The sequence below is a fragment of the Tiliqua scincoides genome, chromosome 2 (assembly GCF_035046505.1).
Source record: "Tiliqua scincoides isolate rTilSci1 chromosome 2, rTilSci1.hap2, whole genome shotgun sequence".
In the NCBI taxonomy this organism is placed as follows: Eukaryota; Metazoa; Chordata; class Lepidosauria; order Squamata; family Scincidae; genus Tiliqua; species Tiliqua scincoides.
In genome coordinates, this window is record NC_089822.1 from 191,528,467 (window position 1) to 191,556,081 (window position 27,615).

The following is a 27,615-nucleotide window of genomic DNA, read 5'->3' on the forward strand; positions in this document are numbered from 1 at the left end:
ATATGAGAACTGTGACAAGGTTCAGTTAGCTGCTTTTGTAATATCCAAGTCGTGGATACTAAAGAAACTGCGAGAAAATATAGATTGCTGTATCAAAGGCATAGCAGTACTTCAAGAGAAACTGTTGTACTGAAGAGGCTCCTCATACAGTTTATTAGTGTGTTAAAGGCACTGTTTGATGCAGCTCTAGAAAGCTTCACAAGACAATACGCAACCCAATTATTCCAACACATAAGAAAGAATGTAGTACGTTTTAGGGACTGGGAGATTGTATTCCAGGCACCTGTTGTCTTTTCTTAATTACTTTCCACCTCCATTTCAAGTCTTTTGAGACAAAGTGTCAAGTAGTTGCTCAACACTTAAACCGTCAGTGTTCTGTCTCATAAAAAACAACACCACAACAGTAATCTCTCTAGGACATTTTAAATAATGAACAAGCCAAAGAAATGAGACTTTGCCAGGCCAGGATAAGGTTCTCGCCTCACACAAAACATAAGGTGGGTGGGAGGGATGGGGAAGGAAGAGGGGAAATCAAATCTACGTGTTTTACAGAAGAACTAATCAACCTGTTCCTATTGCAAAAGCCCTGGCTGCTCAGGTCAGTTAAGCACAGTTCCATCCATTCAAGAAATGGGCTGCCACACTCAATAAATTGGTAGCATTATGTTTCTGTTGCATAACAACTGCCGTGTGCCTTCTTTGTCAGGCGACCCCAGCCTTGACACAGTGTTACAGCTGCAGCTTCTCACAGAGATGGGGTGAAAACAGCTCCGCTACCCTTATGTTATCCATGCAGCTCCTACAAGCTTGGGGGGGGGGCAAAGGTGACCATTCAACTGCTGCACCGAAGAGCTTTGTAGTTGTATGAGACTCTGCATGTATCCATTCCAGAAGCAGAATCAGAATCATCAGGAAAAATGGGCTGGGGAAAGGTCAGAAAGGAAAGAAGGAGCAGCAAGGCTATAAAAAACATACGCAGTAGTGAGATTAGGGAGAAATAACAAGTGCTGAGAAAGTATTACCCAGCAAGGATAGTGGAGCTTTCTCATAGAATCATAGAGTTGGGAGGGTCTAATAGGTCATCTAGTCCAACCCCCTGCCTTAGGCAGGAAATCCTTTTAGAACATCTCCAACAGGTGGTTGTCGAGCCTCAGCTTGAATATCTCCAGTGAGGGAGAGTCCACCACCTCTCTCTGCAATCTGTTCCACTGCCGAACCGCCCTGACAGTCAGGAATTTTTTCCTGATGTCTAATCAAAATCTCCTCTCTTGCAGTTTGTACCCATTGGCCTAGTTCTACTTTCAGAGCCAGTTGAGAATAAATTATTCCCTTCTTCCATATGACAGCCCTTTAGGTATTTGAAGAGAGCTCTCATATCCCCTCTCAGCCTTCTCTTCTCCAGGCTGAACATGCCAAGTTCCCTTCATGAAGACATGAGGGTTATTTCTGCATAAATCCCTTCACCCTATTAACTAAGGACACCTTCCACTATCACCCTTTAACCCATTTCTGCTCAGCTCACAGATGTACGCATTTGATCCCTGTTGCGTATATGCAACATTGGGCAGAAACAGCTTAAGTGTGCAAAGGTGCTTCCAACAGATTCAGGAGGCCTTTCTTCCATTTTTGGTCTACGAATATTTTCCTATGTGCTTTGCAAACGACCACTGATTAGGTCATAAGTTGCAAAAGCAGCCTGGAATTTAGCAGAGGTGCCATTAGGGAGAAAAACCCACTGCTAGTCAAGTGGAGAGATCCTTACATTTCTCTGGGTCATGGCCTAAGCTGTAGACCGCAATAAAAACAACTCTCAAAGCGTCCCCATTTATCTCAAATCAATTTTGCCTTATTAGCAGGAAGGAACTGCAGAATATTATGCCACAAAAATTATGCCAGGTGGCTGTGTTAATATTAACAGGTTAATATAACTTAAACTTTAAATTTGTTAAACTCAAATTTAACAGGGGGCAGAATAACTACATCCTAAACAACTGTGTCCTGGTATTGGACACGTGTCCCTTCTTTAGCATCCTGGACATTTTGTCCCACTATATGTATACAGTATTTATATTAGATGTACTTTTTAATTTTTAAAATGTAAAGATATGGTTAGGGATAGGGTTAGAGACTTAGGATATAGTATGGGCTTTTTGCCCAATTAGAGTGGAATATGAGTGTCCAGAGAAGACAATGACTGGGATGCATTTGACGAGAACACAGTAAGTCCAGGTCACAAATACCCTAGTACCAAACTTAACACAACAAAACACATTTCAATGCATTTGAAATGCATTCATTTAAGATGATATAATAATGCACGGCTATTCTCAGTTGTTTTCCCCATCAACGCCCATTCCTCATTTTGTTAAAATAGCAGGCCTACATACCTAGGAGACTTTCCAATACATAACCTACTTTTATGGGAATACTTGAATTGTTTTCAGGCCTTTCACCCAAGCTTTAAGTTTATATTTCATTGTTAATTAAGATGGATGGTGTTACAGATGCCTGAAAGCCAAGAGGTCTTCAAACAATAGAAAGCTGCTAGTTCAAGCATACTTATTGAGACATAAATCCCATTGGATTCAGCAGGACTTATTTATGAGTAAACTTTTTAAAAATAAGGCTGTACATTATCTTTGAACAAAATGAGCAGCAACAAACTGTTTACCTCCACACAGGTTTTCAGAAAGTGCTATGTGAGAGATGAAACCAGTACTCAAAGGGCTGTCAAACGATACATTACTAAGAACTAAGCAGATTCAGTACTGTGTATACATATCCATATATATCCATAATGATGACTGTTTGCTTCTGCCACAGTACAGCTGTCCTAATGAACTGTCAATAATACAAGCTGTTCACCACAATGACATAACATTGCACTGTAGAAAATGTAATCAGTCAAAACTACATTCTTTTCACAAAAAGCACCAACAAATTGAATGAAAGGGAAATCCAGTCACTTAAATCAGAATGTGGGTAACAAGAGCTAACATGTCAAAACACTATAGTCATTGCACTGCAAATGTTTAAGATGATGAAACATAGTTATCTGAAAAATAAACCAAAAATTGAAATATGGAATGATTTGGACAATCTAGGCTGATCCAGTGAGTTCTCTTTTAATTTCAAAAATGTGGCAAGAATGCTATTCCCTGATTTTTCGGAACATGAATATATTACACTCCATGATATGGTTTAAATACTCATGAACAGAAAACTATTCCAGAAACGTGCTGAAATGCAAAATGTGGCTCGTCTAGCTGAAATTGATGGGGCTAGTACATTAATGATAGTTAAGGCTCCTTTGGTCCCTAGGAGAGAAAAAGAAAACATTGATACCTTTCATGGGATCAACTTCCAGAGCTGATATTAGGGTAGCCAATTCCTGGAAGGTTTTTTGTTCCCAACATGACATCATGTCATTAAACCAGGCAGACCCTGTTAAAGTCTCCAGGAGATCTTCAGTAGTCACCAGGAGATTGATGCTGACTCCTGGGGATTCCAGGCCAGTCCTGAAGAATTGGCAACCCTAGCTGTAAACCTTTTCTTCAACAAGAAATGAGAATTTTAAAGCTACTTTGATCAGACTTGTATTGTATATAGCAGTATAATCTTGATCTTACCTCAAATAGAACACATACTCCCTATAGCTGGATTTTATACAGTAGCAGCATCACTAATTTATTTTCCAAGTGGTCTACACCAAGCATTAACTGGAGCTTAGTTCTCAAGACAGACTCTCAGCTAACTCCTTGATCTTGTAGTGATACTCTGTATTGCTACCGGAGTATGGGAGTAGCACCATTTTAATACAGTGGAAAGACAGACATGTTCGACACACTAGGTCCTAGTACACTGACTTTAAAATAAGTGCCACTGAAATCAACTGGACTTATTTTCAAAAAAGTGTTTTTAGGACTGGGGTATTAAAAAAAAAAAGCTGAGGTTTTATTGGCTGTAATATATGACTCCATGGAAGATTTTGATTGCGCTATCAGCATCTTTTCCCAATTACACCAGTAATATTTCAAAGGGCTCACGTGTACACTATGAGGGAGCAAGACAGACCACAAATAAGTAAGAACCCTGCTGACCCTGGCGAGGTAGCACTGTTCCTAAGGAGTCAGTGAAACCTGGAAAGATATTGCACTAGTTTCTATGGCACCCTATAACCCTAGCCATTCTTATAATATTTATATTAATTAAATAACCCTAAATCTCCATTTATTGCAGGCTATAGCATTTGGCATTTCTTCCATAGCACCACTATTATCTAGTCTCTGTGACGACATGGGCATTACTGCGGTGTTGGGAACATCTCTATAAGAGAGAAAAAGAGTGTTAATATTTCCATTTTAGTGTATTTTCCTGAGCATGTCTTTTTTTCTCTTCTCAGCAATCAGCTCCTGAATTCTTTTGTTCTTTGTCCTTTCATAAGGCGGTCTCCTCCTCAAGATGATGTTGTGCTGAGGAACTTCGTTTTCCAGCCCGTGGATTTTGTATGGAATGTCTACTGTGTTAACTTCAGGCCGATCTTCAGTTGCATTCGATTTGGTGCTGTTGGCCTTGGAAACAACTGGGGGTCCTGAAGTGGTATGTGGGATGTGAACTTCCACAGGTGTTGTCAGTGTGGGAATGGTATCCTTTTCAATGTCATTAACTTTACTGTGGTTGGCTTTTGTTGTGTTGTCGCTTCCTGTTTTGTTACTATACATATTACAAGACCTGCAACACAGTTTATTGTAACCAGGAATTGCACAATATCGAGAGAGAACTTCCATACGACAAAACATTGACTTGTCTCCTTGGCAATGTTCTGCTGGAAGAGAAAAATAGAATTATGTGTATACTACACACCAGAAATAGAATCAAGCAAACTTGGATGTAAATATCCTTCTATATAACAAGATATAGTATTGACACCCCATTGAAGCACTTTTAAAATTTTTGCAGGGATAAAAACTCCAAATTTAAATTTTTTTGCAGTATTTCAACTTATCACATGATATGGTGACACTGGGCCAAATCCTATCCAATTTTCCAGCACTGGTGCAACCATGCCAACTGGGCAAGTGCTGCATTCTGCAATAGAGAGGCACTCACGGAGGCCTCCTCTGAGTAAGGGAATGTTTGTTCCCTTTCCACAGGACTACATTGCAGCTGCACTAGCTTTAGAAAGTTGGATAGTATTGGGCCCAAAGTGACCAAAGCACTCAGCTGTATTCCTGGAAGTTGTAGGATTCCAGGCCCTCTTGACCTCAAGCTTGACCAGTCATGGTTACCATATTCCTTTGTGGCAGTGACTGTTTATGGTGCCTGTAATGTCAGAACCACTTATCACATGGGTCACCCTGATCATCTGAAAGATTTCCATACTGGTAGTATACTCTCCTGTCAGCAGCTAACACTGAGTATGGAAAATATCACGTAGTCTAGTGATTCCTGTGGCAAGCATATTTCACAGATTCCAGACATTGACTGGAGTTGTCATTATATGAAAGAATTGCTAATGGCTTCTCACTTGGTACCCAAATCACCAGAACATTGATCTTAATTCACCCAGCTTAAAACAGACACCCAATACATTGACAGCCCAATCCCAAACTAATTTTCCAGTGCTGATGCAGCCCTGCCAACAGGGCATATGCTGCATTCTGCAGTTTGGGGGGGGGGGGCAGGTACCATGGAGACCTCTTCAAGGTAAGGGAACAAATGTTCCTTTACCTTGGGCTGCACTGGCACTGGAAAGTCGGTTAGGATTGGGCTGTAAACTGTGAGATTCAAAGGTAGTTAGTCAAGGCATGTTGCTTACTATGTTACATGAGAATCTGGTGAGCTTTAATCATGGCTGTAACTGAAATGGTTCATGAGGAACTTTTAATGATTTTTGATTGCATCCTTGTAAATATGATCACCCTATTTCTTTTACATTGTTGGGATCCATCAATTTTATACTAGCAGGCTTGGTAAGCTGTCCATAGCGAATGATTAATGCTAAAAACTACTAGCTGATACCTGTTTGGATTCTTAGCATGCAAAGTTTTAATACTGATATTGGGTCACAATGATGAATCTTATTCTCAGGTAAGCATATATCAGACTGCAACCTATGTCAAGTTCAAACTGAGGTAAAACAGAGGCACAGACAGGATGTGCTATGGAAATGCTTCTTTTTATTAAGATGAAGCATCAATCTACATCTAACCGGCTCTTTCCTATGTTGTGCACCTACATAAAAAGATGCATCCAAATATATTGGGGGAGAGGGTAACACATGCATTCATTTTCCAGAGGAGAAGACCGTTCCCAAAATATCTCTGCCAGTCTTCCCAAATGCACTGGGAAATATCCTTGATGCACTGTTTGCACATGGACATACACGATCCATTACTTCAAAATATAGCCGCCATGAGCATTTGTTTCGGCATAGGAAAGGTGGGATATAAATTGTTGAAATAAAGAAATACTGTAGTACTGAAAAGAGCTTTAAAAGCAAACAACATATACACACACATACACACGTAAGTTTTCCTGGAAAGAAGCTGCTGAGGAAGAAAGTAGAAGCTAGCACGTTAATTTAGGACTGCTGTGAAGGCCAGGAGAGTAGAAGATGCATGCAAGCTCTGGGAGACTATGGGCCCAATCCTATCCAACTTTCTAGTACTGACAGAGTCATATCAATAGGGTTCACACTGCATCCTGCAGTGAGGGGGCAGTCATGAAGGTCTACTCAAGGTAAGGGAATGTTTGTTCCCTTACCTCAAGGCTGCATTGCAGCTGCATTGGTGCTGGAAAACTGGATAGGATTGGGTCCCAAGATTCCATGCTGTCAGGGAAGAAAGTATTCATATTTTTCTATTGACCTCTGCAGCCCAGAATGGTGTCTTTTCCAATGGCTGTTGCCAGTGTCTCTTTTGTATCATTTTTAGACTGTGATCCCTTTGGGGACAGGGATGTATTTATTGGTTTATTTTGCTTTGTAAAATAAATGTGAGCTATTTTTGTTGTTGTTGAAAAGAGGTATATAAATATTCTTAGTAATAATGTTCTTGTAGGCTTGTGATAATCTAAATTGAATATGGGCTTTGTCCATAAGGCGTTATCTTAATTCAAAGTATATCTTACAACATTGTTGTATTTTTGTTTTTAATCTGGTGCGGCACAATTGCCACTGAAACCACAACTGGTGTAACACTAGTATCTCTAGCTGTGATTATGTGACACATGAACAGTGACATGTCCTTGTGCACACAAGGGGTTAAGGTTCATTTGAATGAATACACAAGGATCTCAGAATGTGTACCTATCATTTATCTTTTATTTGGTTGCTGCAGTAGACATCCAGGCAGACTTACCAAGAGGTAAGCAGTGACAGCTTTTCCAGGAAACCAATTTTGTTGCTTTAAGAGTAAAGGACAATTTTTACTTATAAAACACCAAAAGGAAATCTTTACAAGCCTCATTGAAATGAACGAGAAAGCATAGTATGGTATGTGCTGTTCTTTTCAATGAATCCTGCACTGGAGAACTTCCCAGGGGATGGTATGCTATTTTAATAAGTGGGAGGAGACTGCAATCTGGAGTTTCTCCTTTGTACATTAGACGGACTTTGGACAGCCCTAGAGACACTGGCATACACATGTCAAACATGTTTTCTGTGTAAAGTGTGGAGCCATTTTAAGGCCCAGAAAACATATTATATGTAACAATGTCCACTTTATAACTGAAAAAGCCCCTTCTAGGGAGGGCAATCAGGAGTAGAGAAGTAGCAGAATATGTGCGTGAAGCAGTGCTTCACCCTTTCCCCACTGTCCATATCTTTGTTCCATCCGCACATAGCCCCTCAGCTTTTGTTCTAATCTTCAAATGTATGGTTCCTACAGAACCACGATGTTCTGACAGTATTGTAGGACTATTAGAATGGTATCACAGGTGCATACAGCAGCATGAGTGTTGGGGTGTCAGACTTTCAACCACATTGCAACATATAGAATCACCTAATCAAATTCAGAAGCAGTCATTGATTTTAGAAAGGACACAGGAGGCTTATCCATTCTTCTTCTACTAAAAATGGGCATAAATGTGTTTAATTGGCAAACATATCAGTTTAGCGTGCATTCATCTTTTTGAAAAGTTAGCATGGATTGACTAGATTGAAAACAACTTAGCATAGGTACTAATCTTTTGGAGAGAATATTTTGAAAAGAGATTTATGTAAACTCAGGAATAACTAATGTGTTCAGTTCCTAATGTAATCAAAGTCCTGTTAGATCAAGGTGGAGTGGTGGGGGTAAAGAACTTTTAATTCTCTGAGGCTTGGGATAAAATGTCTTCTATATATATGAAAGGATGTCTTAATTACAGCTAGTATAGCACTGGAATAGTTTAACCCATTTCTGTCCAGCCAACAGGTGTACACATTTGATCCCTGTTGCGTATATGCAACATTGGGCAGAAATGGCTTAAGTTAGATCAGCACAATTTTATGCATGACTATTCAGAAATAAGCTATACTGAATTCAATAGGACTTACTAGCAGTAAATGTGGATAGGACTCAGAATTCCTATTGTGTATAGAACTCCTAGAATTAAGTTCCATTGTATTGAATGAGCTTACCTCTGAGAACTGCATGGTAAAAAAAACTAAGTAATGACATACTTTATACACATTTTGCAAACTAGTAGTTAAACTAGTTTTGGACTATTCAACATAAAAACCAACTGAAGCATCTTTAGAAAAATGCCTTATTTTCCTGGCACAAAAACAACCACCCTGAAAACATGCAGATCAAAACACAGAGCCACATAAAATAATTGGCTATTCTGCAATTAAAATATGTTCTATTCATAAAAACATTTTATTTAAAGAAATCTCTCTTAAATCTGCCATAGTGACAAATGCTAGAGGACCAGCTGCATTAGTTGTAGCAAACACAATAGAAAAAGTCTTGGGGCACCTTGAAGCCTAACAGATTTATTAGATTTTATTGTGGCATAATTTTTCATGGCCTGGAGCCATCTGACAAAGCAGACTTAACCCACAAAGCTTACGCCACAATCAATCTCTAATGCCACAAGACTCTTGGTTGTTTCTCCAAACCCTGTAACTTGTATGTGTCAAAACAAAATTTATGTTGTCTTCCTAAAGCAAAACTGCCAGACCTGCTGAATTTTCATCTTGCTTTATTTTGCAGTACGTATGACAGACTGGAAGTAAGTCTTCAACTCAGCAGTAAGAAAAAAATAGTCATTTACACAGTCACTTTGGTACACATTTCAACTGGCCTCATAAAAAATATTGAAAAGCAAACTGAATTGGCACATCTTCAATATTATGTTATACATATAAAACACTAATAAAATATCCCTGATAAACCAAAGTGCATATAGATCTAGTGCAGAATGCCCAGATACCTTATTGCACCATTCTCTATAGTCACCCATATCTTGAAACATCACTTAACAGTTGTCTATTTAAAGGTAACTAACAGTCATGAATAAATTGATAACAGTTAAACACCAATTATTTTACATAACAGTATTCAGTGCCAGATAACATGTCTTCGCCTTTTATGCTGCCAGGTAAAATTACTAACATGTTGCAGGAAATCATCATAGTAACAGCAAAAATTTAAATATGTGATCACATGATAATGACAATTTTGAAGTGCTACATTTTTGAAAGATTCACAGGGCCACCTTCCTAAGAGATATGATTTGGTGGAGAAAGGTAGCAAGCAATTTGCTCTAGAACTCAGGGACTGATACGTTTTCACGTATCAGTAAAATGTATATTTACGTATATTTGGCTTTATAAATGGTCTAATCAACAATAATTTCAACCCATACACATGCTGAAGAACAATGCCAATTAAAACTGGATAATAGGTTTGATACTGGATCTTTTCTCTAGTTTGGGAATGACTTTTCCCTTTTTCATACACGGACTGTGCAAACTTCCTTCCAGTGTTTTATAATTCAAGTAAAAACATTGCACATGAGGATTAATCCATGGTACCAGTGCACTGTTTATAGTTAAAGCTGGAACTGGTGGTTAATGCCAATGCAATTTAAAGTTTAAGGCATTTTTCTAAATGTAGTTTCTTCCCCTCTCTCCCCAGCAAAATGAAACAAAACAATAAAAATTGAGGTAATTTTGTAGTTGTTCACACTGTTATGTTTGCCAGTTGACACACATCTATAAATCACACACACGCACGCACACAAACTGAACCAGTAAAGTCAAACATGCAAATGGTGAAAAAAGACTGATGGATGAAATGATGTATAAAGAAGTCACTATTGAGCAAGTTTTGACATTGCACAGTATGACAATGTCACATTGTCTCAATGATATCAAAGTACTGCACACCACAACCTGCAGCATTGATCACTTATGTTTCTGCCATACTGTTTTTTCGGTTTGCTTAAAAAAAATAACAGAAGGAACATTCTGGCAGAGCTGCATGAAGAAGTTCTGCTCTTTTGGGAAAGAAAACACATACAGGTAAAGGAGCTTCAATAAAAGCAGAACAGAGTAGCAATATTTGACTGGAATGTTGAAACAGTCTCAGCTATTTCTGGTTACAAGCTCTTCATAACAAAAAATTTAAAGCCAGGAATTAAAAGACTGTGAAAGCATGAGTGTAGAAGCAATGAGACTGTAAGAAAGATGAAATGAGGATTTTCACTTTGTGTGACTACCCTGCAAAAACACTGAAGCTAACCTGTTGTGAGATAGAGGACCTTTAGACAAAAGGAGAACTTTAGCACTACAAGGTGTCATTATTGTGATGTGATCACATTCACAATAAGTTCTCAGTTTCACCATCAAACTGAATTCATGAGCCACTTAAGAGCCTTTTTTCACCATCACCAATCAACAAGCAAACTGATACCAGTTCACTTTTTAGAGAACTTGCAGCATACTGTGGAGGTCCTACTTCACACATTCAACACCTTTATGATCTCCACTGCCAGTGCCAGTCAAATCTCCAGAGAAGAAAGACACCGTGCATCAAGGCCCAGTGTAGGGAAAAAAAGATTCAGCCCAAGATAAAACTTGTCAGACTCAAGGAAATTTTCCATATAGAAAGAAGAATAGAGCAGAAGGCAAAGTCCACATTTGATGTGGCATGCATTTAAGGGCAAAGGCAGAGTTATAAATAGGTCTTTTACTTGAAGATATTTTCTGGATGGGATAATCAGGGTCCGGTCTTGACAGCCATTGTATCATGTAAGTTTTCTTTGATGTATCTGATAAATTTTCTAAAAGGAAAAAAGGGTAGAGAATGGGAAGGAAAGAAATATAAGCACATTTGTAGGCTCTTTAATGCACCACTTAAAATCACTGGTTAAGTGAACAGAATTATTAGCTCCTATTCTAATTGAGAAAAGAATTATTTTTTAAAAGCCACAGCTACATTAAGGAAAATATCGCTACAATACTATTTTTAAAGGGTTGAACAATTTGGACATGTCTGAGAGTCATCACAAGTAATCTAACAAGTAATGAGTAGAAAAGCCTATAGAGAGGCCATAACAGAACACATGCAAATGCTTTTGTCTATGTGAATATTCAAACTTGGGCTTTTTCACGTTTCAGTTTTTAGAAGTACAGTACACCGAAAATTTTTAAGTGCACACCTAAAAATGCTATGCGTGAATGTGACAAAAGTTTTGTTTGAAAACATATGTATCAGAGTTCATTCTTCAGAAAGCCAGGCTTGCTCTCAGCTTGTGTTAGTTGCTGGCTGTGAGGTAATGTACCATTTCCTCTATTTTGTATTTTTATTATGTTTCGTATCACGTTGTAAGATGGTTGCCTGAAGGGGGAAATGAGGTTTTTGTATGTTTTAGTTTAGCTCCAGATCAGAAACATTAATAGGTCAGCCCAGAAAACAGAAACCAAAACTATTGGTTATTAAAATAGAAGAAAGGCATTGGGAAAATATTAAGTTAAAACCACTGCATTGAAGAAATAAAGTTTAGAACTGGTCATCTAATTGGATACAATGTAGGAGGAAGGGTCACTGTTTTCTTCTTTAACTTAGGCTGAGTGAAAGCAAAGGAAGTTGGAAAGAAAGGGGAATCAAGAATGGCTGCTGCTTGATAAAGGGAGAATAGGACAAAAAGAGCTGTCACAGAGAAGGCTGCTGCAAGTAGGCGAGAAGATGAACTGAAAGCTGAATCATCTATATTACTTTTGCCTGAAACAGGATTGCAGCAAGTTACTAGTTAGGGTTCACTGGATGGATTTATCCCTGTTTATTTTCTCACTGTATACAATCTATTTTTTTTTTTAAATATTATTTTAAAACTGTTTTCCATTGTCCATATGAAACCTTTTTCAAAATCTCTAGTTTCAAAATCTCTAGTTAGCATTTATTCTTTTTTGAAACCTTTTTCAAAATCTCTAGTTTTTTTTATTTTGAAACCTTTTTCAAAATCTCTAGTTTCAAAATCTCTAGTTAGCATTTATTCTTGTTCAGCTTTCTTTCCTGAATTTTGGATTTTCCCATCCAACACCTAATGACTGATCCCATGCTACCCAAGACTGGTAAAACAATTTGATCATAGGCAAAAGGTTCCCAAGGCAAGGGGTTGCTTCAGTGGAGGCAGCAATATAAGGAACTTCCACCTGGTGGCAGTGGGGAAGTCCACAGGAGGGGAGAGAAAAGAGAGCTGTTTTTGTTCACCTTCTTTCCAAAGCAATTGTCACTGGAAATGTGAGGCAAATTATCCAAATTATGAAGAAGTAAATCTGATATTTGTTGGCAGAAGGCTCAAGCCAGGGGTCTTAACATCATTAGCAAACATAGTCATGTCTCAGGTTTCACAAAGCATGCCCTTCTCAAAAATCCAGTCAAAATATACAACTTCAATACTCACTGGGACATGAAGGTAGCCTGCAGATCCTTACTGTGTCTGGTTTGTCTTCTTTACAAAAGCCAATCACATTTTCTCTTGTCCGGCAAAGAACTTGCCTTTCTTGAGTGCCATTACCACAAGTCACAGAGCACTGAGGAGAAAACAAACTGGGCTTCAAAATTTGATTTTCTGTCATTACCTATCATTACAATTGCTTTAACTGCTAATCATCATCTTTCTTTTACCCCCCCCCCCCCCAATGCAAACAGTAGTACTGGACTAACCAAAATATGGTCTTTTATTTATGTTTTAGTTGGATACCAATGTCCCAGTCCAGAATTCTTTTCCAGGTACAGCAGCTCCATGATTCACAGAGAGCTTCTCCACTCAGAGTGCCTCCCTCACTGATTTCAATGAAAGAGAAGTAAGCCAACATGCACAGTGCCTTCATTCTTTTGTGCTTTTGAACTATCTTATAGTGAAAAAAGATGACGTTCAGGATATAAGTGATGACTCATATATGAATTAAAGGTTGTGAATTAAGGCATCCACATAATGGGCAGCCCAATCCTAAGCTTCCAGGCGCATGGGGCTGCAGCGGCGCTGAAAATGGCTATGCCGCATCCAACGCACTCCAGGCAGCTGCTGCCTCCTCCTCAGAAGAAGGGGACTTTCGTCCTCTTCACCTGGGCAAACTGAGTAGCCCCGCAATGGGGCTACTCAATTCTACAGTGACCCAAAGGTCGGCGTAAAATCAAGAGCCTCCGTGTAGCCTCCGTGTTGGGCAACTAGCCTGACATGGAGGCTCTGGATACGGTGAAGCAAAGCTCCACCAGTTCCGCCTCCCTCCTGCCCTGCTCCCTCCCCCTGGAATGCCTCCTTCCCGCCCCCACCTACCTCTCCGCCGCTCGGTGGAGTGACGGAGCTCCGGCACTCCACTGGCACTAGCCCAGTGCTAGTCAGCCCTGGGTTAGCACCAGCGGAGCACCGGTGCTAGGCCCGCAAACGTGCCTTATGGCATATTCGCGACAGTGCACACCAGAAGTAAGCCAGCATATACTCTTTAGGATTGGGCCCTAAAACATCATTTTGATATCACTGGCAATCATATGGAAGGTGAAATGGTGAAAGTCTTTTGTCTGATTAATTCCAAGTGATCAAAGCTACTAACTGCAGAGGTACTTAGTGTTCCACAATGCTTTGACTTCTGATCCTTAAGAACAGAGTAAGGGGCCTGTTAGATCTAACTGAAAACCTTTCTGAGCAAGTATTCAGTTTCATTGGTCAACTGAAGGCTGATGGGAAGGACTTAACATTCTAGGTGCAAACAAAACACATATAGGAACACTTGGAATACATACAATACATGATATATACCTCAGACAGCAAAAATATAGGAACAATCCAGTAAACATGAATCTTGCATCATCTCCATTCATTTCACTGGATGTTGCTTTCTGGATGACAGACTGATGCTTTCTCAAGTTGTGAAACATTAATGGCCCAATCCTACTGGGGCCAGGTGGTAGCAGAACTCAAAAAAGGAGCCTTCCCGTTCACTCTGGAACAGCCAGAAGATGCTGACAATGGAAGAAAGGTGGTGGGGGAGGCCAGATGGAGATGAGGGGAGGGCAGAATGAGACGGCAACAGGGACAAGGGATGGGCGAGTCTAGGAAAAGGGTGGGTTCAGTGGCAGTGACAGCTGCCCAATCCTAACCCCCTTCACTGACCCAATCCCATGACATCAGTCCATGCCCATAGTCTGCTAGCACGGGTCCAAGTAGACCCTGCAGTTAAATGAACCCAGAGAGACCTTGAAATCCTTTCAATAGTGACAACACCATCCTCAGCATTGTTAACAAAAATACATTAAAACAGAACGGATCAGTGCTGTAGAGTCCAATTACCTGTGTCCAGGGTCCTATCCGCCATTGTGCAGGGCAAAGCTCCTGGTTACATGCCCTCCTGCCCTCCGGACGATCACTGCTACAATATTTGGTATGAACAGAGCGGTTTGTGTTGTCATGCAGTGGTTGGACACATCGCACTGAACGCACTTGATATCCTGTTTTCCCACAACTTTTGCTGCAAGGTTCCCAGTCTCCTGTAACCCATCTGGTTAAATGAGAAACCACCAAACCAGGTAAATTGATAACTCAGAGGCATCACACATATTAAAAATACATACAGGTTCAGTCTATTTATACACAAATTTTTTATACACGGATTTGACTCAACACGAATGGCCCCTGCAAATGAGAAGGAATGTGCTGATCCCTGGAGAAGGGGAAAATGCACTCCTTTAAAATCAGTTTAAAAAACTGAACAGTCCTTTAACAATAGCCTCTTATTGAGAGAGAGAGAGAGAGAGAGAGAGGGCAGCTGACTGACAATCCATCAGTCCTTCTCTCTCCAGCGGGCCCCTCCCTTCCCCCTGAGCACGTGAAAGAAAGGGGATCACTCTGCATTGGTGGGCTGAGTGAAGTACCTTTCTAAGCCCGCTTGGAGGAGGACTGATGGATTGGCTTCTTAATGACTCTTATCTTACATCACAAAGGTCAGCAGAATCAAGGGAACTTTGTTTTTTAAATTGATTTGCTATAGTGAGTTTTTTGCCATCCACGTGAGTGCTTGGAACGGAACCCACGCCATTAACTTTATTTTAATATATCATAGTACAGGTCACACAACAAATCAGGAACCAACAAAAAACCAGTGGCCAACTTGATGATCCCCACACAACTGAAAAAGAGTTCTAGAATTAGCTCTGACAAATGGAAGTGAGAGCTGACTCATACTAACACCTGATTGCTTCCTTGCTGTGTCATAACAACACCTCATTGGCTCTCAGAACCATCAGTCTCATTGGTCAGTTTTGAGTTGAGGAAATCCACTTTTTGTTACACAAAGCAGTTGTGTTTTCTGGTTTTTTGACTATAACTTGATATAATACAGATATTTCAATGGGGTTTGTTTCATTGCATTCTGCATTACATTATGCACCAAATGATATATGACAGGGGTCATATAATATGCATTCTGCATTACATTATGCACCATATGATATATGACAGGGGTCCAGGGGCCAAATGCAGTCCGCGGCCAGCCTCTATTCAGCCCACAGCCAGCCTCTGATCCCCCGAGAGTCTCTGGTCCAGTTGACCAAACACAACCGGAGTTGTGCTTGTGGGGTGGGGGCATGGGGGACCATTTAAGTGTGTGCTTTATTTCTTAGGCCAGGGGTGTCAAACATGTTTCATACAGAGGGCCAAATAGCATTCATCATGCCTTCTGAGGGGCAGAAGTGATGTCATGAGGCAAGAAGTGATATCATTAGACTGGTCATAACCAAATATATGCACCACTTTTTCTCACTTAGGAACTCATTAGTTGTAAATGACAGAAGAGAAAATACACAAATCTTGATAATCTTTCAAGATATGGGAGAGCCCCATTTTCATGTGGGCTGCCCTTTCAGCAGTAACACCTCAGCACTGCTCAGCAGCTGAGAGCCTAAGGGCCAGATAAAAAGCTTCAGCGGGCCACATCCGCCCCCCGGGCCTTATGTTTGACACCCCTGTCTTAGGCTGTGTTGGTGCTTGGAGAAATCCTGGGCATTTGAACCCATTCATGTATTCATTCATCTAAGTTCCATCTCTAATGTATTTATTTAAATTTTATTATTTAATTTTTTTCCTGGCCCTCAACACTGTACCAGATATTTGATGCGGCCCTTCAGCCGAAAAGTTTAGAGACCCCTGATATATGACATGCTGGTATTATTCAAAAATACCAAGATTAGTATTGGTTGGACTAGATAACCTTGTAGGTCTCTTCCAACTTCATTCTGAAGTATTTGAGCATATGTGAAAGGATGTGGCTATGGGCAACGGGTCGTATGGTCTGCTTGAGTTAATGATTGGAGGAATTATTGCTTATTAAGGTTTTTGATTGCTTATTAAGGAATTGAAGAATGAAGTTACATGCCCTCCTTAATAACTGCCTTAATAAGTCAATGATTGTTTATTAATGCCTTAATAAGTCAATGATTGCTTATTAAGGACTTGAAGAATGAAGTTGCTGATCTCTTGACTAAAATATCCAACTTGTCCCTCAAAAACGGCCACAGTGCCAGAGGATTGGAGGATAGCAAATGTCACACTGGTTTTTAAAAAAAGAAGGAGGGGGGATCCGGGAAGTTATAGGCTGATCAGCCTAACATCTATACCAGGTAAGATGGTGGAATGCCTCATCAAAGATAGAATCTCAAAACACATAGACAAACAGGCCTTGCTGCGGGAGAATCAGCATGATTTCTGTAAGGGTAAGTCTTAACTCACGAACCTTATAGAATTATTTGAAAAGATCAACAGGCATGTGGATGTGGGAGAACCCGTGAACATTATATATCTGGACTTTTAGAAGGCATTCAACACGGTCCCTCACCAAAGGCTACTGAAAAAACTCCACAGTCAGGAAATTAGAGGGCAGGTCCTCTCATGGATTGAGAACTGGTTGAAGACTAGGAAATAGAGAGAGGGTGTCAATGGGCAATTTTAACAATGGAGGGAGGTGAAAAGCGGTGTGCCCCAAGGATCTGTCCTGGGACCAGTGCTTTTTAACCTCTTTATAAATGACCTGGAGACAGGATTGAGCAGCGATGGGGCTAAGTTTGCAGACAACACCAAACTTTTCCGAGTGGTGAAGACCAGACGTGATTGTGAGGAGCTCCAGAAGGATCTCTCCAAACTGGCAGAATGGGCAGCAAAATGGCAGATGCTTTTCAATGTAAGTAAGTGTAAAGTAACATTGGGGCAAAAATCAAAATTTCACATGTAGGCTAATGGGTTCTGTGCTTTCTGTGACAGATCAGGAGAGAGATCTTGGGGTGGTGGTGGACAAGTCGATGAAAGTGTCAACCCAATGTGCAGCAGCAGTGAAGAAGGCCAATTCTATGCTGGGGATTATTAAAAAGGTATTGAGAACAAAACAGCTAATATTATAATGCTGTTGTACAAATCAATGGTAAGGCCACACCTGGAGTATTGTGTCCAGTTCTGATCGCCACATCTCAAAAAGGACATAGTGGAAATGGAAAAGGTGCAAAAGAGAGCGACCAAAATGATTACTGGGCTGGGGCACCTTCCTTATGAGGAAAGGCTACAGTGTTTGAGCCTCTTCAGCCTAGAAAAGAGAAGCCTGAGGGGGGACATGATTGAGACATACAAAATTATGCAGGAGAAGGCTAAAGTGGATAGAGAGATGCTCTTTACACTCTCACATAACACCAGAACCAGGGGACATCCACCAAAATTGAGTATTGGGAGAGTTAGGACAGACAAAAGAAAATATTTCTTTACTCAGCGTGTGGTTGGTCTGTGGAACTCCTTGCCACAGGATATAGTGAAGGCATCTGGCCTGGATGCCTTTAAAAGGGGATTGGACAAGTTTTTGGAGGTAAAATCCATCATGGGTTACAAGCCATGATGTGTATGTGCAACCTCCTGATTTTAGAAATGGGCTATGTCAGAATGCCAGATGCAAGGGAGGCACCAGGATGCAGGTCTCTTGTTATCTTGTGTGTTACCTGGGGCTTTTGGTGGGCCGCTGTGAGATACAGGAAGCTGAACTAGATGGGCCTATGGCCTGATCCAGTGCGGCTGTTCTTATGTTCTTATGGCACAGCAATAAACTTTGGAATGGGTTCCTGGGATAATTTGAACATGGCCACTGAAAATCGGTGGAACTTTTCTAAGAATGGCTTCTCATACCATTATAAAATTATAACCCAACAATATAATTTGAAGAATTAATTGCCAGTGAACATTTTGCATTCAGATGTGATGCTTCAATGCTTTTATTCTTGTCTGCATATCCAAGTTACTAACTTAGTCAGATCCTTAATTATGCCCATTGAGGAAACTGACAGAATGTCTTAAGAGGCCATCCAGCTCTATGCATCTTTGTTTTTGAACTGGAGTTTAGAAACTATTTTGACCTCCTTCTTCTTGGGGAAGACTCTGTTGCTTAAATACCTACTGCTGATTAACCAAAATAAAATGAAAGAAAAGCCAAACAAAAGCACTCATCATGAAAACATCACATCTGACTTTGGTGATCCGACTTTGCTCATTCTGCTGACTTTTTCCACTTCACAACAAAACATCGGATTTATGAAACCATCCACAATGAGATATTGTTACATAAACATAAAAGATGGGAGATCTCATTTCACAGCCTAATCATAATCTGAATGATTATGTTTGCTCCAAAGTAACCATGCCTGCAGATGCCTTGGATTTCAAAGCCCGGGCTTACTTTCCAGCCTCCCTAACAACAGCTATTTGTAATGTCCTAAATAATTCATGCGGAAACCAACAGAGGGAGAAACCACTAAAACAAGTGTTGTTAGCAGGCGCTGCTAGAGTAGCAGCATCATTCTTCAAGATGAATTTGCTGCTTCAGATTTGCCAGCAGTTCAGCCATCAACTAAGAACCACATGAAAAAGAACGAAGGCTCCAGCAAAGCTTTTTGTCCCATCATTAAAAAGCTTTCAGAGCAATATATCCACTTCTCTCAGGAACAATGCTAAAGCCCTTTCAATCCTTACGCTACTGTGTTAATGAATGGGTTATTAACTTCTGTGCTTCCTGTATTTTTCAAAATGTAATAGACAATGTAATACAACAGAGAGGTTAGATCTTATAGGATGCATGTTCATTAGGTTAAGAGATAGTTCACGCAGAGGTGTAGCTGGAAGGAGTGCCACCCGGGGCACGTCTTCCAGGGCCACCCCCTGACGTTGCGACTCCTTAACCTGTACCTCTCCAAACACAACTGGAGCCGTGCTCTGCAGCAGCCAGGATCCTGCCCCCCCCCCCGTTGCTCACAGCTGAGCAGCAGGCGGAGGGTGCAGGCCCGGGGAGACCACGGCCTGCAGAATGCCTTCAGAGGCTTCTGGAAGGCCTTAAAACATCACTTATGTTTTTTTCCTGAAAATATCACGTGAAGATTTAAGGCCTTCTGAAGGGTTGCGGCCTCCCCAGGCCTGAGAACACCCTCATCATGCTGCTTGGCTGTGAGCAGGGGGGGCAGGACGTTGCCTGTGATATTGTTGCCCCCCCCTCAAAGTGCTGTCCGGGGTCACAGCAGTCCTGTGACCCCTCCCCAGTTATGCAACTGGGTTCATGCATGTAGCTTTCTAGTTTTTATCTTTGTATTTCTGATGGCATTTTTCACATCATGTAAGCCACTGCTTGGCATGTTTTTAATAAGAAAGGAATGTGGAAATAAGTAAATAAGTAAATGAGATAAATGCTTGGATTTTCCAATGCATTGCAGAATGGCAAATGGCAATGTGTAAAAACCTATGGACCAGTCTATGACGTTTGGAAAGGAAATACTGGAAACTGTGTAAACTATAGAATGTCCCATTTATGCAAGTTTCTAATGCTCAAGAGCTCCCAGTTCAAGATGTTTCTGATAAGTATAAGAAGCTCTAACAGAATACTCAAAGTTGCAGATAGACCCAGTAGCCCAGTCGAAACAGAGTACCTTTTATAGATGGTGCTTAGGTTCCTTTTGATTGCTCCGCACAAAACTTAAATGTTGTAACAAGATACACGGAATTGCTGCTACTCTGCCTCCCCTCTTCCTGGTAATGCCTGCCTACTCCCCCAGCACTAATATCTGGTGTAATAACATAATAGCTGTGTTCAGACCTTCAGTTCAGCTACAATTAACGCATATAGGAAAGTAAGATCAATTTACAGCAGGCTCAGCTCCCAAAGGACACACACCTCTCCAGATCTTCAAACTAACAAGTGTGGATTAGATTTCCTCCACTGCTATGATTCCCACTCCCATCCTCACACGTGTCCCTTGTGCCCAAACCGAAGGTCTGAAAGAGGCTAATCTGTAGTGCCTCCCTGCACCTGCTGGCAATAGTGAATGTCAAGTAGGGGCAGGGAAACACACAGTACAATATGTTAAATCACATATTACTATAAACGAGAGGTTACCAAGGAGAGGAGAGAAAGGGTCATGCAGCACAGCAACTCAATATCTCTTGAACCCTTTCTTGCTCTGCTATGCTCTAAACAGTTTTTTTTAATCTCTGTGCTTGGTCCCAATAGAATGCTAGTTCTGGCAGCACAAAGCCTTTACGTTAGTGTGAAAGCTGGGCCACTGCAATATGCTGTCCGGCCACTGCTGCAAACAGCAAGAGGCATGATGTGCAAGGCCCCTGCAGGTGCTGGTAAGCTGGCAGCAAGGTTGGGCCATGGGTGGGGAAGGGAAGCAATAGGATATGTTGAGCAATGAACTAGGGGGTATGGATGAGGGATGGAGTGGATTTGGCAGCATTCATGCACACCAAATCTTATCCCTTGTTTTTCTGCTTGCCATGCTCCCTGATCTGCTTGCCATGATCCCGGCAGTTATGCCAGATCCTAACCCTGTTCCCAGGCAGCCCGGGGCAGTCCCGGAGCGCTCAAATTTGCGCTACCGCTTGAGGTGGCACAGATCCAAGTAGTCGCATTGGGGCTGCTGCGGGCTTTAGCCAGGGTAAGGGAAAACGATTCCCCTTGCCCCAGGCTGAGCCACTTGCAGCCCCAATCCTGCCTTCGATGCAGCACAGGCCCGCCAGCCTGCCTGCTCCAAGGCAGGTTTGGATTGCGCCCTACATTACTTTCCCATTGGCTTTTCTCCTAACACTCCTTACTCACTGCTTTGTAACATTTGTATGTTAAGATTTTCATTGATTGTTAGTTGCCTTGGAGACTCTTGGACCCTGACCTTTATGATTGGAATCTTCCTCTGGTATAATGTGGCAGCTCACCTCTTGATTGGGATCAGTTACAAATAGGGCATTAGAAGAGTGCTTCAGAGTCTGCATGTTGTCTTCCAGGCACAATTCAAGGTCCTGGTTTTGACCCCAAAAGTTCTAAATGGCTTAGATATTCTATACCACAGAGAATGCTTACTCTCTAGCAGGGTCTTTAACAACATCCAAGAATATTCATACTGTCCACACCAAAGGACACATACAGAGGCTTAACAATGCTTGCCTCATAACTGAAGAGCTCCCTTCCTCGGCAACAAAATTTGAGCTATTTGTAGAAACAATATAAAATTCCTTGTTCAGGTTGGATCTTTATCCAAGTCAAGTCAAGGAGATATGTGGCTATTTCAATTCTATTCAGTGAATTTTATTATTACCACCTTCAGCTATCACCTTGGGATGCATTAGGAATTTAAACAGAAAAAAAACACAAACTTCTGACAGTCAAATCATTTGGCACAGTCCTGGCAGGAGGATGTAAATCCTCACCATCAATGTATTCCTAGTTTCTGTTGTCTTCTGTACTCATGTATAAAATTAGCAAACATAGAAGAAAAGCTCTTCATTGGCATACTCCTTTGTTGTGATCGCCACATTAACTGGTTGCCATTCAAAACAAAGGCAAACCCAATTCATTCTGTAGTAAATGATTCTGCCTGGCTTAGTTGCATGAGAACATGGATGGGGAAGCATATGGAAGTGTACAGTGGAATGTGCAACTATTCAAAGCAAGAGAGTGCAGATGGACTGTATCTTCATTTGGAATATGCACCTGAATTATGCTCACAGTTTCTGATTCAGCAAATGATATTAATGCATAAGGCTGTTTGTTCTGAAACTTGGATACACCTGCTTTGGTCCAAATAGTTGCCCCCTCCCCAGTGATTTTATTGTTGGGCATTTGCTTCCACATGGGAAAGGTGGGAAATGAATGAATGAATGAACGAACTGTATGGATTGCTTCAGCTGCATGGGGGCAACTGGGGTTCCTCCCAGTTCAAACCATGAAGCACGGAAGCCTGTCTTTTGCCACCATCCCCCAGTTTACAAGAAGAAAGAAATATACAGATGGAAATGGAAAATAAAAATGCTTAAGCAGAAAGTCATTTTTGTGACCCATCTGCCCCTACAAACACATCTTTAAGAGTTAGGGTGTGAGGATTTTTGGTGTTTGGTTCAGGACTGATGTATGATATTTTGTTCAATAACAGCCTATACATATTATTTATGCATTTAAAATTCATATGCTGTAAAATCAATTTATATAAATCTGTTTCACATCTATTTTATCTGGATTATCTAAAGATGGCGAGACACCAAATAGAATTTTTTTTCCCCATCAAAGCCTATTTCAGAATCTGTGGGTATCATTATTAGTAGGAATGGTAATTTCAACAAGAAAAATCCTGGCAATTCCATTACATTACTGTATAACTCAGATTTGGTAATAGCTAAAGAGCAGTCCTGCCCCAAAGCAGCCACAAAGGGAGGCCCTGAAGGAGGTCATCTGAGGCAAGCCGAAGGCATTTCTGTTTCAGTGGACTATTATGCAACAGCAATGAGTTATTCTAGCAGAGAGGAATGCTTACATTGGCTGAGAACATTCTTGGAGATTGCACACTCTGCGAATGGGCTTCGGCTTCTGGATGGACTCACAGTAATTGTGATGAACCATCTTGTGGTCAGTCTTCCGCCGACAACCATATTTTGTAAACTGATAGCCTTGAAAGAGAGATTTATTTTAGTTTTGGCCTTTAGCGTGCTTGCATGCAACTAGAAATTCTTCAGAATGCACAGATGCATTTTATTTTGACCCTTTACTCCTCTATGGGCAAAAAGTGGGTTCTATTTGGCAGAATCAGGGAGTTCGGTTTAGAGTTTTCTTAGTCACACTGTGATTGCATGGGAGTTGGAGCAACTGGTGTGGTTGCAATCTGGCTGGCATCAGCCTACTATGTGAACCAGTGCCTCTGCATGGGGAAGGAATGCAACTGCCACAATTTGCATGATCATGCAGGCTCTTTTTCAAGCCGACAGAACAGCAGAAATAGTCCCTGGTGTAGTTCTTGTCTTCTACCTATCATGTGGGGAGTGTGGTAAAGTAAGGGGAGAGAAAGCTTCAGGGTGGCTGAATCCTGGGAGCCAAGAAATGAATGAACAAATCCTGATGTTGATGCACATAACAATTCCTGATGTAGATGGGTTCACATTTATGTATTGCTTCAGTCCACTGTGGAGTACAATCTACATGCTGGAATATTTATTCCACTGTATTTCACTAGCATTCACTCATTTCTTTTTTGACTATTGAATAGAACCATCCTAATACATTATACATTTTTCATTTTCTAGAAGTGCAAATAAATTGTAAATAATGCGCAGCAATAAATAGTTTCTCTAGCCCAGGCTTTTTCTACTCCTCTAGTATTTTTTATATTGAAGTCTAACTACATGTGTAACTGTTTAAGAGCCCAATCCTGTAGTTGGTGGCACGGCTCTGTGCCACTGGCCAGTTGCAAACGTGCCATAAGACACGTTTGCGGGGCTCACTACCAGGCTTCTGCTGGTGCTAGCGCTGGCTGGTGCAGGGCTAGCGCCGGGCGGAGGCCCATGTTCCACGGCTCGGCAGTCTCCCAGACTGCCGGGCTGTGGAACGGGAGGTGGGGCATGGATGGGGGTGTGGGAGAGGCATTCCGGGGAGGGGGGAGGCCAGCGGGGGCAGGTGGGAGGTGTGCCGGGGGCAGGCGGGAGGAGGATCTGCAGAGTTGAGCTCTGCAGGATCCAGGGCGCTCATGCAGGGCTGTGCGCCCTACACGAGCGCCTTTACTCTACCGCCGACCTTTTGGTCAGTGGTAAAGTGAGTAGCCCCATTGTGGAGCTGCTTACCTTACTCAGGGGAAGAGGACGAATGTCCCCTTAGTAGTAGTGCGGGAGGCGCAGGATTCGGCGGCAGCCCTTTTTGGTGCCGCCGAGCCTGGGCGTTCCAGGCAGCTCAGGATTGGGCTGCCATTGCTTACTGGCCTGTTCACAAAACCTGATGCTAAAATACATTTGTTAGTTTTGAAGGTGTCCCAGGATTCTGTTGCTTTAATAATTTTCTGATTCCTGATTTTTTCTGATTCCTGAATAATTTTCTGATTAATAAATTCCTGATTCTTCATGTTCAATTCAAGTTCAATATTTGGTGAGTGCAGCATCAAATGGTAGCTTACATGGAGTAAACAAGCTTTTATAGATATACAGAACTGTCATATCAACTCAAACGCAGTGCTTTTCAGTGAAGTCCTTTCACAAACTCAGCTCAAGGCATCAGGTATTGAGTGCCCTAAGGACAGCCCTGGTCAGCTGTTAATTGCACAGCAAATCACAAGGATGTAGTAGCATACAGGACCAAGTTACATTTTCCTTGTAGTCTGGATCTCAGAAAATGACATGCATGCTTCAGTTTAGCAGTCTTACCTCCTCCACAGGGTTTTGAGCACTGTGACCATTTTTTCAAAGCCCACTCATAAGTTACGGAATCCTCCAAGACGTTGTTGTTATCAACATTTAAAGAGTCTTCATGGATCATGTACTTGTATGTCAGTGAAATCTTGACGTTACCATGAGGAATTACCTAGTCGGACAAATAAGTCATACATTTTGAACAAGATATGGAGATTACAAATTTCTTTTTTGGAAACAAACTGAAACAATGATAAGCAGACCTTAAATTTTAAAAATGTTCCTGAATAGATTTAGGGCCCAGTCCAACCAATTTTCCAGTGCTGGTGCAGTCGTGCCAGTGGGGTGTGTGTTTCATCTTATGGTGGAGAGGCAGCCACTGGAGCATTCTCAAGGTATGGGAACATATGTTCCCTGACCACGGGACTGCATTGTGGCTACCCTGGGGTTGGAATGTTGGATAGGATTGGGCCCTTAGTCTGCAATCCTAACCAACTTCCCAGTGCCGAGGTAAGGGCAATGCAGGTCTGAGGTAAGGGAACAAATATCCCTTACATTGAGGAGACCTCTGTGACTGCCACCCAACTGCAGGATGCTGCACATGCCCCCCTGGCACAACTATGCCAGTGCTGGAAAGTTGGTTAGGATTGGGCCCTTATTTGTACAAGTTGAAATGTCAACAGGAGAAACAGACTCTGGGCAGGTTCACATGTTGACTAGGTGTAGGGGCAAGCCTCAGATTCCCATACTATACGTGCAACTTTCAATGAGAACTGTTCCGTTCACTCCTTTCTCACTGAAAGCAGATTATGTATATTAGGGTCTACTTTAAAGATGGCCAGGATATGAAGCAGGAAACTCCTGGTCCTTATGCTGGTGCTTCTTGTGACAAGCCACTCAAGGGAGTGAGAGCAGAGAAGGCAGGGGTCACATTGTCCTCCTAAGTTCCAGCACACACACCTGCACCACCACCACCTGCTAGCCCATTTGTTTTGCTTTACTGGACACTGCTAGTTACAAATACTTCAGGCAGCGTCTCTGTTCCACCACTGCCCCTGGCTTCATCCTTCCCCCATCTCACAGTTGGTCAGCTTCCCAATCTGCTTTTTTTGACAAGCAACCCTGAAATCCTGACAAACCAACGTGGCAATATGTAAAGTTTGGGATAAGTAATAAATATGCATTTGATCCTTAAAACAGATGTCAACAGATGCAATCCATAATCATGATTCAGCACAACCGAGACACTCATCTTCAAGAGACTTACCAGAATGATGATTCCATTCCGTAAAGGGCCCATCGTTTGCACTGTTTCCCTATCATCATCATTCCGATACTCCCATTCCACACCCATGCTCACAAACACTTTGGAATCTGGCACGTAGTTGTCCTCACTTAAAATAAATTTTCCTGTTTCTCTGTTCTTGACAGCTAGGGAAAAAATGGCAAATAAAATCCTCAGGATACTTCACTTCTTGCTTTGTCTTCCAAAATTTTTAATTTCAGGGGGCAAGAAAGAAATGAGAAGGTTTCCAGTTGTAGATAGTCTGCTGTGCTACACCAGTTCAATTTGTTTATGGAGCATTGTGAGGACACTATACAACATGCTGTTTTCTATGACACTGTCATGTTGAAACACAGCCTCCAAAGACTTGCAGCACAATTGGAGCCACAGAGCGCAGAGTTTCTGAAACAGGAAGTGGGCTCCGATTGCATATCGGAATCCACTGCAGCAGAGGAGAGGCTCGCAGCCCCCTCTGCGAGCCTCCAGGACCTTCCAGGGGGCTGCACAGTCCCCCCAGTTATGCTTAAATGTGCCTGGGTGCCTGCAGCGCCATGTTTGCAGTGGCACTGTCGAGATACCCATTTCTGAGTCACTCCCCTTAAGGGGAAAATGAACCTTTTAGGTTCCAATGGTGGGTTGCGACACATCACTTTGAGAACCACTGGATTAACATATTAAAAAGTACAATGTTTTATATCCTTTTGGCAAATGAGGTTGGCAAATGGAATGAGTTACCTAAGGAAATCTCCTTCACTGACTCTCCAGCAAAGATGTTAAGAATAGCAAATCTTTCCTCTGTGTAGGTGACTCAATTAGAGAAGGTCCCTTTGAACTTGGGGATTCTACAATCCAATTTTATCTCTTTTCTCTACCTCAGTGTAGCCTTTATTACTGACCTTGGCATTGCTGACATCCCAGGCTAATTTCAACATATAAATTTTAAAGTCCCTTTTATCTGTCTTCCTACTTCTGATGTTAAAATAATAATTCCAAACCTGACAGTTTCATACACTTGTTGCCTACCTTCCCTGTTGCTCAGGCATATTCTACCCTTCTGTCTGTGTGATAAACTCCTGAAGTGTTGTCAGAATCAACATGTCCATCAGGCTTACAGCATGGAAAGTGTACATCTTGCTAACACTTCTCCTGAAACAGTGTGCCTAACG

At 41.5% G+C, this 27,615-nt stretch overlaps 1 protein-coding gene across 1 annotated transcript in view; it reads right to left on the reverse strand.

The window, feature by feature from the left end:
• Positions 1-4,173: 4,173 nt before the first annotated feature.
• Positions 4,174-27,615, reverse strand: part of ADAMTS2 (ADAM metallopeptidase with thrombospondin type 1 motif 2) — a 266,588-nt gene continuing 243,146 nt past the window's right edge. The window contains exons 16-22 of the mRNA XM_066612929.1: positions 26,432-26,595; positions 25,180-25,336; positions 23,310-23,442; positions 14,785-14,992; positions 12,898-13,027; positions 11,185-11,274; positions 4,174-4,825 (exon numbers count right to left, since the gene is read on the reverse strand). Coding sequence (XP_066469026.1) covers positions 4,362-4,825; positions 11,185-11,274; positions 12,898-13,027; positions 14,785-14,992; positions 23,310-23,442; positions 25,180-25,336; positions 26,432-26,595 — 1,346 coding nt within the window. The 3' untranslated portion in view covers positions 4,174-4,361. The remainder of the gene's footprint in view (positions 4,826-11,184; positions 11,275-12,897; positions 13,028-14,784; positions 14,993-23,309; positions 23,443-25,179; positions 25,337-26,431; positions 26,596-27,615) is intronic.